The sequence below is a fragment of the Glycine max genome, chromosome 5 (assembly GCF_000004515.6).
Source record: "Glycine max cultivar Williams 82 chromosome 5, Glycine_max_v4.0, whole genome shotgun sequence".
In the NCBI taxonomy this organism is placed as follows: Eukaryota; Viridiplantae; Streptophyta; class Magnoliopsida; order Fabales; family Fabaceae; genus Glycine; species Glycine max.
This window is the reverse complement of record NC_038241.2, coordinates 28,144,762-28,161,977: the sequence shown is the minus strand read 5'-3', so window position 1 is coordinate 28,161,977 and position 17,216 is coordinate 28,144,762. Positions and strand designations below refer to the sequence as shown.

General features: G+C 33.4%; 1 protein-coding gene across 1 annotated transcript; it reads right to left on the bottom strand.

Annotated features, from left to right (window-relative positions):
- Positions 1–1,151: 1,151 nt before the first annotated feature.
- Positions 1,152–6,966, bottom strand: LOC102668682 (pentatricopeptide repeat-containing protein At5g67570, chloroplastic-like). The gene is given in 10 exon segments (XM_014775603.3): positions 1,152–2,121; positions 2,608–3,045; positions 3,625–3,782; positions 3,873–3,893; positions 3,896–3,965; positions 4,469–4,582; positions 4,676–4,858; positions 4,954–5,035; positions 5,479–5,670; positions 6,354–6,966. Coding segments are annotated over 10 exon segments (2,586 nt in total). The 5' UTR covers positions 6,881–6,966; the 3' UTR covers positions 1,152–1,320.
- Positions 6,967–17,216: the final 10,250 nt, after the last annotated feature.

The following is a 17,216-nucleotide window of genomic DNA, read 5'->3' as shown; positions in this document are numbered from 1 at the left end:
ATCAGTAAATGTTAGTTTTATTATAAATGTCAATGGGGAGAATTCGAACTTGTGACCTTTCTTCCCTCTCTTCACCTTACTTCCCTCCCTTCACCTTTCTCTCTTCACCTTACTAAGTAATAAAATGACTTCCTTTTGAAGTTTGTCAAAATTATATTTGTGAACATCGTTGATCTGTTGGCTTGATTTTTTGCCCATACAAAGGCCAATACGACAATGTATGTGTAAAGTGTATGGAAGCATTTGTTCCAAATTTAGAAAATAGTCAATACTTTTTGGCTTAAGTTGTAGATAAATGCCATTTGAAAAACCTTGGGAGCTAATAGTATTTTGCTCTTTATTAACAATCGTAGTTCATCTATACTGCTTAGGGAAACAATTGTGTAATGTAACTTGTTACTTGGTTATGCGTGCTAGTGTGGTGCATGTAAACAAAAGGGTAGTAACGAACTTTTACGAGCAACTAATATGCTTCTTTAAGAATTGCAATTGGAAACATGATAAACAACATAATGTAGATAACATGATACTAGGTCAAAGCCTGGGTGTATCATCAATTAACTCAAATGCACAAAGGAAATTAGGAATAATGAATATTCTTGAATCTTGGGTACCGAATTCCCACCAAAAGAAGAGAATCAAAAGTTAAAAAAAAAAAAAATGAAACTAGGGTATATTGGCTATTTGATGCCTTGGTCATCGGTCGACGAGGGAAGGTTGAGATTCAAACCAAAGGGATCTGGAGAGTGAAGAGACAATTTAGTCCCTGAGATTATACCTATTTTACATATTAGTCCCTAACTTAATATTAAATTCAAAATAGTCTCTATCTTTGCATAAGTGTTGCAAAATAGTCATTCCGTTAAATTTTAAAGTAACGCCGTTAGTGAGGTCAATTTTAGTGCCACGTGGACTATCCACGTGGCACTAAAGGATGACGTGACATGACATATGAACGTGCCTGGTGCCACGTCATTTGATGATAACAAAACGAGTAAATAGACAATTTAGTCCCTGACTTTGTACCTCTGTTGTATATTAGTCCCTAACTTAATGAAAAATTCAAAATAGTCCCTATCTTTTACATAAGTATTGCAAAATAATCCCCCTGTGCCTCCGCCTTTGACAAAAAAATTGTGACCAAGGGAAAGTTTGCTAACATTTACAAGTTTTAATTGCATTCTCTTGTTCCAATAACATCGTACCAGATATCACTATACTTGATCAGAACAAGCTAATTTACGATAAAATTGCTACATCTTCCTATCCCTGTTCACAGTTCAGCTAGCATATGTTAAACACTAAAGCAACTCACAATCACTAGCCACAAGCAAGTTCAGAGTGCAACAAACTCCCATCCTCCTCTCTCATTTCCTTCCATACTTCTAATATTTCATATGCTGAGGGGTTGTCAATTACTTCCTCACCAGCATCATCTTCAGAGCTTCCATCATCCCAGAGCTTCTCATTCAATTCATCGGAGAACTTGTCAAGTGCTAGATTATTAGTGCATTCCAGACTATCAGCATATGAACTTATTCCATCTTCAATATCAGAGTTTTGAGGCCTGAAAAGCATGACATTGTTATTATCTCCTCCACTGACTTGATCACAATTAAAGGCAATCGTTTCCGGTTCAGCATGGTAATTACCAACAAGAATATCTTTCTCAGATTCAGCACTTTCAATCATCATTCTTCTGGAAATTTTTGGCACATTTCCATCATCATCAATTCCTTCATTCAGACCATTGACAGCATTTTCACTTCCAAAAAGGATTATGCTGGAGAAGTTTCTAGATGTACATAATCCACAAAGAACTTGCAATGATCTTGTTAAATTAGAGACTGTTGGTTCTGAAACAACATCACAATTACCAAGAGCATCCAACAACCGCTCTAGATTTTCAAGACTAATTCTGTCTTCACTCTCCTTAAACAGGTTTGCCCACTGTTCTTCAGTCACTTGGAATGGCGCATAAGCCATGGTGTTGATTAAAATAACAGCTCGCTCATAATTATGCTGAGCTATAGCTTGAATCACCAATTCAAAAAAGAAAAGATGGTGAGGAATTTCTCCGGCTTCCAGAATATTGTCAAATGCATGCTCCAGTAAATGCAACTGCATTGAAACCAAAATATACCATCAAATTCAACGTTTAGCAAAACACATAAAAGTAAATAAACCACTAAGACGTATTTTTTGTGGTTCCATTGGCTGACTGACTGGCCACTAGTAATAAGTAAGAAAAGAAGTTGAATCTAATTAATTCTGAAAATCATCAACAAATGTTAGTCTGATTCTAAAGGATTAAAGAAAGGGTTCTGTTGAGATCCTGGGCAGGAGCCTAAATATTACATATGAGCTGAACTGTTCTTTCAAGCTTTATATATATGCTTGCACACAGTACAAAATAATTTATGAAAATTGTGCTCACACTAACAAAAAATAAAATATTGTCTTTTTTCACCTTGATAGGGAATTGATGGATGAAATACCTGCACTGTTAGGTACATATATAGTTTGAAAGTCACAAACTTCATAGGATATGACACTATGAGCAGAAATATAAAATAAGCATAGATCTAATATAAGTACATTCTCTACCTTGCCAGCTCTTGAAGCTTTAACATGTAATGGCAAGTGTTTATCTTGATCCAGTTGATAGCCGGAAACAATCATCTCTCTGTACACATGCTCAAAGTATTCCCATTGCTGTGCACTAGCTGAAGCTTCCAACATTGAGTTATATGTGTACACATCTGGGACAACAGAGCTATTACCACCCCCTGGGGTGGCATAAAATTCTGATTTGGCTACTTTGACTTCCTCAAATAAAACTTTGGCTTTAGAAAACATATCATTTTGGCCATAAACTTTCAATATTGTGTTTATGGCCCCTATGTTAGGAACGCAGTGGTCTTTCATGTATTCAAATATACATATACAATCATTAATATGTCCACCATCCATGGAAGACTTAATCATGCCAGTGAAAGTAACCTCCAAAGGCTTGGCACGAGGAAGACTTCTAATATTGTCAACCTGCATCCATATTCAAGGACAATGCATCTTAATAAGGATTTATAGTAGCTACATGTTCATCTAACCACATACATGCAAAAGAAAAGAGTAAACAACCAAATTCATAACCTAAAACCCCACCATGGTCCCTAACAGTGTGGTCGAGAGTTAGAAGGAAATGAAAGATTAGTAAATTACAACGATTAATAACAATATAAATTTACAATTTCACTTTTTTTTTAAAAAAAAACAAGGAGCAAAAACTGGCATAATTAAACTAATATACTTTTTTCCTGAACCCCCACTTTGGGGAACTCAAAAGTATGTAAGGGAGGGTTTTGGAGAGTTTATTGTAAATTCTCGTTCCTTTTCCCTCTTTTTAGAAGACTCCCAAACAATAGAAAGTCTAACCATAAATCATTCCCTCCCTCTTTTTCCCACCTAATCCCTTATCCAAACATACCCTAAGGAACAACAAATGTTGGCCAAAGGCCACATTAGTCATTTCTAGGGACTAATGTGCCCAGAACCTAATATGTCCACCACCAAATTTCTCAAAGCCAGATTTGGCGGTTTACTCGAAGAGATTAAACACAGTACCTCCAGAATAGCATCTTGCCACCTCCCATTGTTGCAAAGGCAACAAGCTAGTTCATAATATACACTGGCTGTTCCAATAACTCCTCTTCTTTCCATGTCCCTGACGGCTTTCACAGCTTCATCAACTTTACCTTCCTTCCAGAAGGTTCTCACCAACACTAGAGAAGGGAGATAAAATATATATCAGGCTATCGGTTATCAGCTGCCAAATATCAGTAGCAAATAATACCAACGAAGTAAAGAACTACCTTTATAAGTAAGGGCTTTTGAACTTCCCCACTTCTCTTCATCTTTCCAAAAAACTCATGGACAAGGTCATAATTGCCCGATTCCAGCATTACCTTATAACAAGCACCACCTGTAAGACTTGAATATAAACATGCTTTGGGGGTAATAACATCTGAAGATAATAACATTTTCTTCATCTAATAATTTTCCCATTCAGCCATAAAGGCTCTGGTATAAAATATAACTTCAAAGTAGCTTGTTAATTTGTGAATATAGTGGAAATCTGAGCCACCAGACAAGGATATATAATCCATCTACATAGGGAAGATAGCATTAATCACATTATAACAAAATAATTATCTTAATAAATCAGAGAAATAGATCTTGTGGAACCAGTTTTCCCAAGAACAGCTGATCTTGCTTTATTTTTTATTTTTTAAACATAACATGATAGCACAAGAACTACAGATTCAGAATAGCGATTCTCAATTAGATTCAGCTTGTAAAGAAAAGAAAAAAAAACAACTGAGTTACATTGTATCTTCCTGTTTCAATATTACAGTATATACACACTTGATAAATTATTAGAAGTCAGATGCTGTAATCCTGTAATTACCTCCATTGCAAGTCCATAAGTTACTCCGTTAGGTTTCAGACCACTTTTCCTCAGTTGCTTAAACACCCATGACACACCTTTCCACTGCTTTGATGGAACACAAGCATTAAGCACCTAATAGCAATTGAAGAAATTTGATGATCCAATCAAGCTGAAAAACGGCATTCATTAGAAAGTTAGATGATAAATATCTAGTTGTTGTCTTACAGCGTTGTATATAACCAGATCAGGTTCAAGAACTGGATCCCAGTTCTTGCGATGCATAAATGCTTTGGGTTTCTGTCTCATGCATTCCACAGTATTTAGCAACTCTTTCAGAAGACCAGCTTGACCAAGCGTAACAGCAATGCTGTGATATGCAGCGATATCAGGATATATATGGATGTTTTCCTGAATAAGTTGAAAGTAAATCAATAGAAAAATATCCCAACAACAACTAAAGACAAGCCTTCATGTGGGAAATAAAATAAGAACTTGGTTCTTACGCGCATCATATTGAAAATTTGAAGGGCCTCCTTTGGCCTGCCTGCCTTCCCAAGAACTGAAAGAAGTTTTGTATATACAAACCTACAAAATTATAATTAACTTCATAAGAGAGGACTGAGAATGCAAAGCAATGAGCATGTAAACAAAACAACAAACCTATACTGCTAAGAATTAATCATGCATACTATTTTATAATTTGATACAGCAGGCTCAAGATATCCTGTACTATCCACATTGTTTACACCAATTACCGATCAAAAAAAACCATTCATCTTCTGTAGCACAACATCAAATTTAGGTTGAAACAATACAGCATAAGAATGTTGCACCAGCAGAGTGTTTAAAACCTATCTCATTCTTTTTTAATTTCTTTCCCATTCCATTCATTAACACAATGCATTAACAAAAGCCATTCCATGGCATCAATCTCACTCCCTCCAAAACTTAAAACAGCACACAACACAGATTTCTCAAGGAGCCTTAAAATACAATGTCAGTAAACCAAGTCAAATATCTAAACTCACCTGCTTTGAAACTTCCTGTGATCCTTATAGTTGTAGACCCATTGAACCACAGAAAGAGCTTGCTTCCAACAATGTTTAAAACCAAGCAGCTCCACAATCCTCAATAACTGTTCCTCAGTAAATGGCAATCCTGACATCTTCATCATCCTCGAAAACTTCCAATCCTTCATAATAATCTCCCTATCACTCAGACTACATCCAAAAAAAAAAACACTTTTAAGATATTATTTTTTAGTTTGCCACAGGTATCTTGCTTTTGAAGCAACCATGTTTGAGTTACAGTCGGATACTAAAAAGTGGACACTTCTCTAAGTGGGGAACTGAACCTAAGTTCGTCACGTGGGAATTAACTCCAACTAGACAATCCCCATTGGTTAACAAAGATATTAGGGTAAAAACCATTTTTGCACCTAAAAGTCTAAAGTACTATTATATTAGTTCCTAAAATTAAGAAAATTCAAAATAAGTCCCTAAGATGTCAAATTAGTCTCTAAACTTAACTACTTAAGTGCATGTTTGGTTTTCATGTAAAAAAGTATGAGACAAAAGTAATTTTGCCAAAGGATCAGGACCCTTGTTTTTGCTTTCATTTTGCTTTTATCCATTGGATTTGCATTGGAACACACACACACAACATTCTAACTTCAATCCAAACATGCACTTAACTACTTACTATTATCACTTAAGTCACAGGATTTTTAAAATTTTGGACTACAGTGATTGTTAAATTGCACCTTTTGATATTTCTTTTGAATTTTCTTACTTTCAAGGACTAATGTGTTGTAAATGCAATGTACATTTTTAGAAATCCCCAATAAGTTGATGCAATTCCAAGGGAAAACAAATCAATTAACGAGATTGAAAACGAAGCAAACCTATCAACGAGAAACCTTATAACCTCACCCTCGCTGCGGTTCCGAGTCTTGCCCCTTACCCCATACCCTTCATCAAGCCAAACCTCATCAATCTCAAGGTCAGAGTCAAAAACCCACTTCAACTCATCCATCTTCCGCGCCTCAAACATCTCCTTCAGCTCATTCAAGCTCTCTCTTCTAAGCTTTACTCCTCCTCTGCACTCCCTTTCCGGCCTCGCCTTCTCCAAGAACTCGACCTTCTGAATCCCCTCCCAGGGCTTCCCCGCCATGACTCTTCGGAACTCGCGTTTAATGGTCTCGAAGTGCTGCTCCTCCGCCGCGGCCTGGGCCTGGGCCGGGGTGAGGGGAGGAGCGGGCCGGGCCTTCAGCTTTCGGTTGTGTTTTTGGATTTCCTTCTTGCGGAGGGTGTGGACGATCTTTGGGGCTGGTTGGACACCCTTTTCGATGAGTCTGAGGCGGATTTTGTCGGTGTTCGGCCGGAATTGGGCCACGGGGTGACCCTGAAGATGCAGATGAAGAGATTCCATGGCCGCGAATGGAAGTAGTGATTTTTTTAGTATTGGACTTCAGTAGGACACGGTTACAAGACAATGTGTTATGTGAGACTAGCGGTTAGCGCCAGATTTTTTTTACTTGTTGCTTCTCATTTTGGGTATTTCTTCTGTTGAAAGCATGAGACATGACAAATTGATTTATAAATGATAAAAATTTGAATTTAGTCTTCAAATGTATTAAAATTGTAATAGATGTAAATTTAATAATAAATTAGTCTTTTGAATTTTATAATTTAATTATCAAATTAATTCTTAAATAATATAATTTATTATCAAATTAATCTTTAAATATTATAATTTAATAATAAAATGATCTTACAAATCTAACACCACCAATTTATCATACTTTTTTAGACTAAATTTAAATTTTTTATCTTTTAGAATCTAATTTATCACCTACTCACATTTTTAAAGACCAAAATGAGTTTTTATCATTTCATTTTTCGTATTATGTTTAAGAAAAATATCAACAAGAGTTTGAATTTAGGCATTATGAATCTTATTGAAACGTATGTCAATCAAGTTAATTTTATACAAGAAGAGATACTTTGGCACCAAAAATCTAGGGAGAAGTGGGTCAAGCTAGGAGATAAAAATACCGCTTCTTCCATGCTCAAACCATCATAAGGAGGAAAAGGAATAGAATTAAAGGGATTGGCTCTTCCTAATGGCCTTTTCTGCCCCGTTGAGGCTATCCTTCAATAAGCCTTCAGGTATTTCCAATCCCTATTTTTTCCCACTAATCAGAATGTTCGTGGTGTTTTCCAGGTTTGAAACATTCCCTCTTTTGATGAGGAGGGTTGCTTGAGCCTTACCAAACCTATCTTGTTGGAGGAAGTGACTAAGGCCTTATCATCCATGAAACCCTTTAAGGCGCGACTTATGACCATGTTAATTGAGACTTTGGTTTTCCCCAGAGAACTATTAAGGTCACCATGTTTTGTGTCTCATCCTTTTCCTTATCTCTTCTTTGGAATGGTTAGAGATTACCTAGCTTCTCTCCTAATCGAGGCTTAAGGCAAGGGGATCCCCTCTCCCCTTACCTTTTTGTCATATGCATGGAAAAGTTATCCCTTGCAACAATCTCAGGCAATTACGGATAGAGAATGGGACCCTATAAAAGCTTCTAACGATGGGCCTCTCATCTCCCATATGTTCTTTGAGGATAATGTCCTCTTATTCTCTGAGGCCAAAGCTTCCCAAGCAAGACTCATATCCAAGTTACTGGGTGATTTTTGGTAACGGCTCAGGTTTGAATATCAGAAAATCTAGAGCATTATTTTCTAAAAGGGTTCCTCATAAGAAACAAGATAAGTTTACTTCCATTTGTCACATAAGGAGCACTGGGAGCCTTCAAAAGTATTTGGGCTTCCCCATTCTAAAAGGCCACCAAGAAAGCAGGACTTCAACTTTATTATTGAAAAGCTCTAGAGCATGTTGACTTCTTGGAAAAATCGCCTTTTAAATAAAGCTAGGAGGTTGGCTCTAGCCTTATCAGTTTTGGCTTCTATCCATTCCTACTACATGCAACTTTATTGGCTTCCGCAGTATACTTGTGATAAGATTGACCAGACCACTCACAACTTTGTTTGGAAGGGTACTTCTGATCATGGCGTTCATTTGGTTGGTCGGAATAAAGTAGCTCAACTCAAGAGTATGGGACACCTTGATTTGCGCATGACTAGGGACACCAATGTATCTCTCATTGGGAAATCTTATTGGGATTTTGTGCTTAAAAGTGATAAGTTATGGGTGAATGTGCTTCATAGTAAGTATGTGGGTCCCAATTCCTTCTTAATTATTTACCCTAAAATCCCACAATTTCCTTGTTTGAAGTGTATGAAGGCTAGGGATACTCTCAAGAATGGATACTCCTTTAGAATAGGAGATGATAGTTCCTCTTTTCTCACTGATTTGACTTTGGCCCTCTTTGCCACTACCTCCCTTATGTGGACATTCATGACATTGACTGTACTATTGTAAATGTTTATTAGAATGGAGTTTGGGACCTCAATAGCCTAGCCATCTTGAACCCGAAGCCTATGAGAAGAGCCATCCAGTCTAATGTTTTATTTTTGCACAATGATGTGCATGATGCTTGGTTGTGGCAACATAATTTGAGGGGCGACTACTCTAACAAAGATGGTTATGGGTGGTTGCTTGAGCAAAGAAGAAACCTTATGAACACTACCTCCTAGAATTGGGTTTGGAACATTGGAACTCCTAAGAAGATAAATTTTGTTATCTAGTTGATCTATCACCATTCTATTCCTACACAATAATTACTTTTCCATTGAAATATGATTCAAAATGATATTTGTGGGTTTCAACTTTCCAATATGCTCCAATGATCTATACCTTCCTTTTGACGATATCCTTTGGCAACAAGATGAGCTTTGTGGGTTTCAACTTTCCAATCTGCTCCAATCCTTTTTCTTGTAAACCCATTTACAACTAATTGGTTTGATATCCTTTGAAGTGATCGAGGCCGTACCCGAATCAAATAAACATTAAAATGTAGTAACTAGGAAGTGATCCTAGGTCGTTTCCCAACGAGCAGTGACAAGCCAAATGTTCATAATATACTTGCAGTAACAGTAACAGTAACGATGGGGGGGGGGGGTTGTTTGCTTTTGTAAATTAAACAGCGAATATATGTGAATTAGAAAATATCAGAATTAAAACACGTTGCTTCCCCTTGATTCACAAGCAAGTCTCTTATCCTAGGTTACGAGAGTTTATCCTTTATCAGTTTAACCACTTAATCCAACCCTAAATTAAATTACTAAGCGAAATTCAACATAAGGCATTCATTATGTGATTAAGCATCACATACACCAATTACTCATAAACGATCATTAAGCATGAACGTAAATTAAGCGCAGAGACAATTAATCAAGCACTAAGCATGCATGAATTAAAAGCAACAAATTCAAAGTAATTAGTGAAGAGGAAAAACTAAACAGAATTTAACAGTAATAATAGAACCTCAAAGAGAACTGTGCTTGATCCTCAAGGGAAAACAACGCTGCGGACTTAGCCTTCCATTAATCAAATAGAGAATGAAATTTTATTGATAAAACTAAAAGTCTGAACTGGAATTGTAAAAAAAACGAAAATAAAAGAGAAAGAGAAGAGAGACTAAAACTAAAAACGAAAAATAGAAGAGAGAGAGGAGAGAGAGAGTCTCCCGCGAGGGAGAGAGGGAGTCCCCTAAACTAGAACCTTGGTGTTGTTATATAGTTTTTTTCAGCCCCAAAGCTTACAAATATGTTTTAAATCCAAGCCCATAAGTAAAATCAAATCAAATCTAGATAAGATAAGATAAGATAAGATCTAGATGAAATAATATCTAGATGAGATCAAATCTAAATAATATCTAGATAAGATAAGATCTAATTTTATAGAATAAATTAGTCTGCCCTCTTCAAGTCCAAGCCCAATTCTAGATTCAAGCCCAATGCTTCATTAATTCCTGAAATTAGATTAAAAACATCAAATTAGCTGAATGGGCCCAAATAATAAAACTGCCTAATTAATTGACAATTAAGACCAATCAATAATTAAAATGGTGCAAAAAGGGTTTAGAAAATAGAAGAAAATGATGGCACATCATGAAGCTTCAACTAAAGTCCATACTTTGTTGATCTTTATTGATTCTATTTCGGATTCCATAGTTTCTTGTCATTTCTTACAATTCAAGCTTTGCATAGCCTCTTCATAGTTTCTTGGATCATCATCATCGTGATAAACCTCATTTGATGTGTTATCTAGGACCATCAAGTTTAGTCTATCAGGTACACGGTGCACTTGAGTAGATTTTCTAGAAGGCTCATGCACTTGGTTCATAGGTTGTTGAATTAGCTCTAAGATTGGTTCATTAACTTGATCTTGAACTATAGTTGACTCTTGAACCACAATTGTTGGAGGTGATGACCTTTGTGGTAACTTTAGAACATTAAAGAAAAGTATCTCAGTTTCCATCTCATAGTCCTAAGTTGTTTCATTGGTTAATTGAGTTTCATCAAGCTCAATTTCTTTACCATGACTTCCTCCTACAAGGAATTTTCTTGCTAAAAAATATAACTCCTATTGCCACAGAAATTTTATGGTCAGAAGGTTGGTTTAAACAATATCCCTTAATTTCTTTGGGATACCCAATGAATCAACATTTCTCAAACATTGCCTTAAGTTTGTCTATTGGCAATCTCTTAATGTAAGTGAGACAATCTCAAACCTTGTTGTGTTTAAGATTCATTCTAGCCCTTTCCATTTCACACATGGAGTTGTAGATACTAATTTTGTAGAAACTTTATTTGGCAAATAAGTTACTGCTTCTAAAGCATATATGCACATAAACTTACTAGAAGATCATAGATAACTTGATTCTCATAGTCAATTAGCATATTAAACATCTTATGCATGAGAATAATTCTTAGGCAACGATATTAATCGTCATAATTGGATCCAACCAATTTTGTTTCAATATTTCTTTATTTGAGAAATTTCTTAATACCATGAATGAGTCACTTGGTTGTCAAGTCGTTTCTCAAACATATTCTAAGGCAAAATATATTACATATTTTTCCAAGACATAATGTATCACATACACTTTGAAAAATAATCAAACCAAATAAGTACCTGGTTGTCAGGTGAACTCTATTGGTATCTACAAATTAAATTTTATACTCCTCCGGGTAGTCTATATGTTTAGTATAAAAAATAATTTCAAAATTTACATCTCATGCTATATTAATATAAGTTCCTTGGTTGTTAGGTCATTCCTTATTAGTAAATAAAAAACATGCATCACATGTTTATTTTAATATACAAGTCTCATGGTTGTCAGGTCGTTTCTTGTAATAAAAATATCTTTCGTCACATGCTCCAATTTATTACAAGTCTCTTGTTAAAACCACAAGTTCCTTGGTATTAAACAATTTAATATATAAGACAAATTGAATAACATATCACCATATAATAAAACACATATCATCATATGTATTTCCATAAAGACTATAAACAACATGTGGAGAAACAAAATTTTGCTCATAAAATAAGATTTTTACAATCATTGACAAGATACAACTTGAATTAAATCATTTTAATTTGAAATCTTGTTTTTATATTAGTTGTTTGGAATTGAATTAAATTTTGTTGTCAACTTCTTTGACAAGTGAAACAAAGAAAAAAAACTTAAAAAAGTTTGGTGCTTCCATTATGAGAGAATAATAGGAGAAAAGGTAATTGTGTGTTTTTCAATGGGCAATCGAAGGCTCTTCTGATAGCAGATGTAAGAAACTTCTTTTTCTAACCATTCGAAAAAACCCACGATGCATTCTCTCTTGTTTCTATATGCTAAAAATCATTATTTTATTTTATCTACCAACTTTTAGCATATTTAAATTTAATAACAAAATCCATTTTTGTTTTTAATCAATAAATCAAATATCTCCATGCAGGAAAAAAAATCAAAAGGATATATAATATTACATACATTATTAACTTTTATCACAATAATAAAAAATCTTAGCATAATCCTATAAATTATATATTACAATATATCTTTATATACTGCAATAATATAATATATCCGATATATATTTTATGCATATAATAACATAATAAATTTTTTTGCATATATTATCAATGTAATATAACAATCTAATTAGTAAGTCAAATATCTCTATGCAGAAGTATGTAATTAGAAGGATATATCATACTGTGAACATAATATCATATATTATTGACTTTTATCACAATAATCAAAATTTTGGTACAACCCTATAAATTATATGTTATAATATATCTCCATATATTGCAATCATATAATATAATAATAATCATGAAAAGAAATCACCAATCAAAATTGAAACATATCAGTATATGTAATATTTCATAAATTAGTACCAATAATGAATTATAGATCAATTTAAATATCTCCGTAAATATTTAGTAAATATTCACAAAAAATGAGATATTAATTTTAAAATTTCTAAACATCTAAAAAAATATATCACAATATATAAATGTATACTTTGTGAACAACTTCACAATGAAAAGTGTCAAGTCTAATCATTTTATAAATTATACAAAATATAATTTCACTTAAAATGAATGAACTCATTAACATTTAATCAGACACGTTTTTCATGATTTTAACCTTTGATATACTCAATTATATCAAAGTCATCAATTTATATAGCACTGTTGAAGAAAATAATTTTCATATTCAAAGATACTAAAAACATGTTGCATATAATAAAGATTAGCTTAACATCTTATAATTCACACATTTAATCTATATTTGTATAACCTTGGGAAAAAAAATCTGCTATTATATATCCAATATATAATAAACAAAATATATATCTCAATACAATCACATGTACACCAAAGCTAATATCACACGGTGATCAAGATATGTCATTTTTACTTTCATTGCAATCATTGTATATTATACAAGAGATAATAATATAATAATAATCTAAAGTATATATTAGAATCTTGATTCACATGTTAAATATACAAGACTCATTAAGCATAAATATACAAGACTCATTAAGCATAATTCAACAATTGAATATAGGTTTTAGATTTTACAAATCAAGTCAAAGATATTTCAACAAACTTATATCACAATATATGCATTTACAATTTTGATTTAAAAAAAAAACAATTTTTGCAACCATTGTCGTTCAATTTAATAAAACATTTTTTATTATTCACAATGAAAGTCAATAAAAGGTTTTGTAACTAAAAAGGAGCACACACACGGTGCTTTATTTTTGGATCAGATTTTCTTCCCAAAAACAAGATATATCACATATCTACTAATCTAATATAATGACTATGCATATCGACATGTTTCAGATTCAATAAAACACATATTTTCACAAAAAATTGCAATATGTTTGATGGTACTGAGCAAAAACATATTCACTTTTAGAAGAAAAACACATTTCACATTATAATTTTAAACACAAAAGACCCATGACTCTGATACCAATTGAAGGAAAAAAAAAGGTGTTCAAAATACACAATGGGATAAAAATGATCTATTTTACTTCTAAATTATATTTAAATGGATGACATATTAAATGTTTACCTATTGATGAGCTTTGAATCATAAAAAATTTATTCAATAATGTGATTCCACGTGTATTCACATCGAGACTAATCTCTATTTGTCAACAACTTTGACAGGTGGAACAATAATAATTGGTGCTATGAGAGAATGAGAAGAGAAGTGATCACTATTATCTTCAACGTGTGGTCTAGGGCTGTATTTATAGCACGCTGAAGATAACATATTTATGATAAAATATAAACAATAATTGACCAAGTCTAACTTGTATGTAACAACTTTTTCAAACCAAATTCCAAACATGAAATCCTCCAGTTTGTTTCTTTTCTTTCACCAAATATTTCAAATTATTTCTATTTTCAGAGCTAGTAGAAAATATAATAATATTCCACTCATAAAATTAATTAATTATTTGATCATATTAAATTCTCTAATTTAATTGATCATCGATCAAATATTAAAATAATTTTCTTAACAGAGATTAGAACACTCATTTGTGTGTTATCCCGTAGGTTCAATACTAAGCTAGTAATATATTAATCTATCAACACTTCTTAACGTCCGGATAGTGGATATCTTGAAGTAACGTTTTACTCTCAATGAACCATTAGAAGAATAATATAATAATTTCTTCCATCTTTACAGCTCTGGGTTAATTCAAGAGTATAATATTATTGTCAAACTCTTTTTTGAGTTAACTTATAATGTTTCAAAAAACTCATTTCTTCTTTCATTTAATTTTCTTGGCCAATATATAATTTTATTCATAGAGTTCAAACTCATTATTAAGAGTTGATGAATTCCTTCTTGATTAATCATTAATTCTACTGGTATTTAATCATATCCAATATCCATTCAACAAGTGCTCTAAAGCATTAGATGTCTTGAATCCAAACATAACAAATAACCTGTTAATTACTATGACAATCTCAGGTCAAAGAAAACTATTAAATCTCTTTTTGAGAATTTTTTATTAATAGTTTTTGGAAAATTTAGCAATTAGAAAATTTCAATTGAGCCAGTTCAATGATCACATTCACATGTGACTCATCTATATATGTAAATTAATAAATGAAATCTATTAATATTTATCTAATAAATACTATCACATATATATTAATCTATCTGGATTATTGATGTCTTGTTTACAATAATCCTACGATCAAGAACAATTTAGATTAAAATTATAAAGGACTTGTTTCTCATTATCATAATCTCTATCATGATAACAAGCCTCTAATTTTAATCAAGGATTTGTCAAATTAACAATTTAGTAAAATAATAAATGTGATAATAAAATAAAGAACAATTCGTTACTAAAATTGATAACATGATAGATTGAATCTTAGGCATACATATTTATCCCCAACATGGCTATGACAGTATAATTTGAGGGGTGACTACTCCAACAAAGATGGTTATGGGTGGTTGCTTGAGCAAAGAAGGAACCTTATGAACACTACCTCCTGGAACTGGGTTTGAAACATTGGAGCTTCTAAGAAGATAAAATTTGTTATCTGGTTGATCTGCCACCATTCTATTCCTACACAAGAATTACTTTTCCATTGAAATATGATTCATAATGATATTTGTCCCCGTTGCAACTCTGATCAAGAAACTATCCTTCATTGTCTTAGAGATTGTCGTTTTACTCACTCTATATGGATGAAGCTTGGTTGCAATGATCTTGCCTTCTTCTCAACAAACATCTCTTGTGATTGGATTAAGTATGCCTTGACTGCTCTTGAAGTTAACTCCCCTCTTTTCCTGGCTGGTCTATGGGAAAGAGAGGAGTTAACTCTGATCAAGAAACTATCCTTCATTGTCTTAGAGATTGTCGTTTTACTCACTCTATATGGATGAAGCTTGGTTGCAATGATCTTGGCTTCTTCTCAACAAACATCTCTTGTGATTGGATTAAGTATGCCTTGGCTGCTCCTGAAGTTAACTCCCCTCTTTTCCTGGCTGGTCTATGGGAAGTTTGGAAGTTCAATAATAAACATGTTTTTTATAATACTACCATCCCACAACATACAGTCTTGGCTAATATTTGTACTCTAGCGGAGGTTATCTTTGCTTCCTTTTATGGCACTCATCATGTTGTCAGGTAGTTTGGCATCGTGATCATGAGGAGGGAGCCATTCTTAATGTTGACGGTAGTTGTCTGACCAACTCGGGAAAAGTGAGGTTTGGAAGAATTTTGAGAAACCATGAAGGAGTTTGGATGAAAGCTTTTCTATGGTTTTGCTGGCTATATTGATATTCTTCATGTGGAGCTATTAACCATTTTAAATGGCCTCCAACTTGCATGGAATCTCGGCCTTCCTAAAGTTTTTTGCTACTCGGACTGTAAAATTTTTAAGGGTTTCCTAGATTATTAATTATAGGAAACCAACGAGATCTTGAAACCTATGATTCTTACAAATAATAAATAAATAAATAATGTGTACCTTTCTCCATAGGGAGACTTCTCTCCGGTGTACTTTGATTTCCTTGGAAGAGCAGAGAAACAAGATTTCACTCCCTTAACTATTCTTTCTGCCTCTCTACATTTGTGATGACTATAGATTAAAGATAGAACTTTTATGATAGGAATGAGACCTTGTTTCACGTTAGTGGATATTAATCCCCTTTCATAACTACTACTCCCATCAAGTAGCAGTTACTTTTAGAAACTTCTCCTATTTAACCCAATAACAATTTAGTCCTTAATTATTAATTATTTAGTTATTAGTTCCTACATAAGTCACATGCCTCACACATAAAACATTAATTCTAACATTCTCCCACTTAGCTCATGTGACATTACTAAACATTATGGACTAAATAAATAAATAGATTAAACTAACATAATGCGAATTAAAATGACTAAACAGTTCTATACATTGGGTACATCATAATTTCATGATTAAGAATAAGAACCAATTCGAGTTATGGCGGTTGTACATCACTTAATCGACATAGTCCCTTCCATGTATTGCAAATTAGTCTTCTCCTTAATATAGTACATAATTGGTCCAACATAATGTCTTTATTCAAAACAAAACCTGTTAACATTACTCTAACACAAACATGCATGCAAACATAGAGAACAGGTAATCAGAAACATATCATAAAAGAGCTCAGAGTGTCAGCAAAAAATACATAAGGTAAATTACACTTAATGATCATCTATAACAATAATGCCCATATTTTCAACATGTTCTATAAATGTCTTGGGCG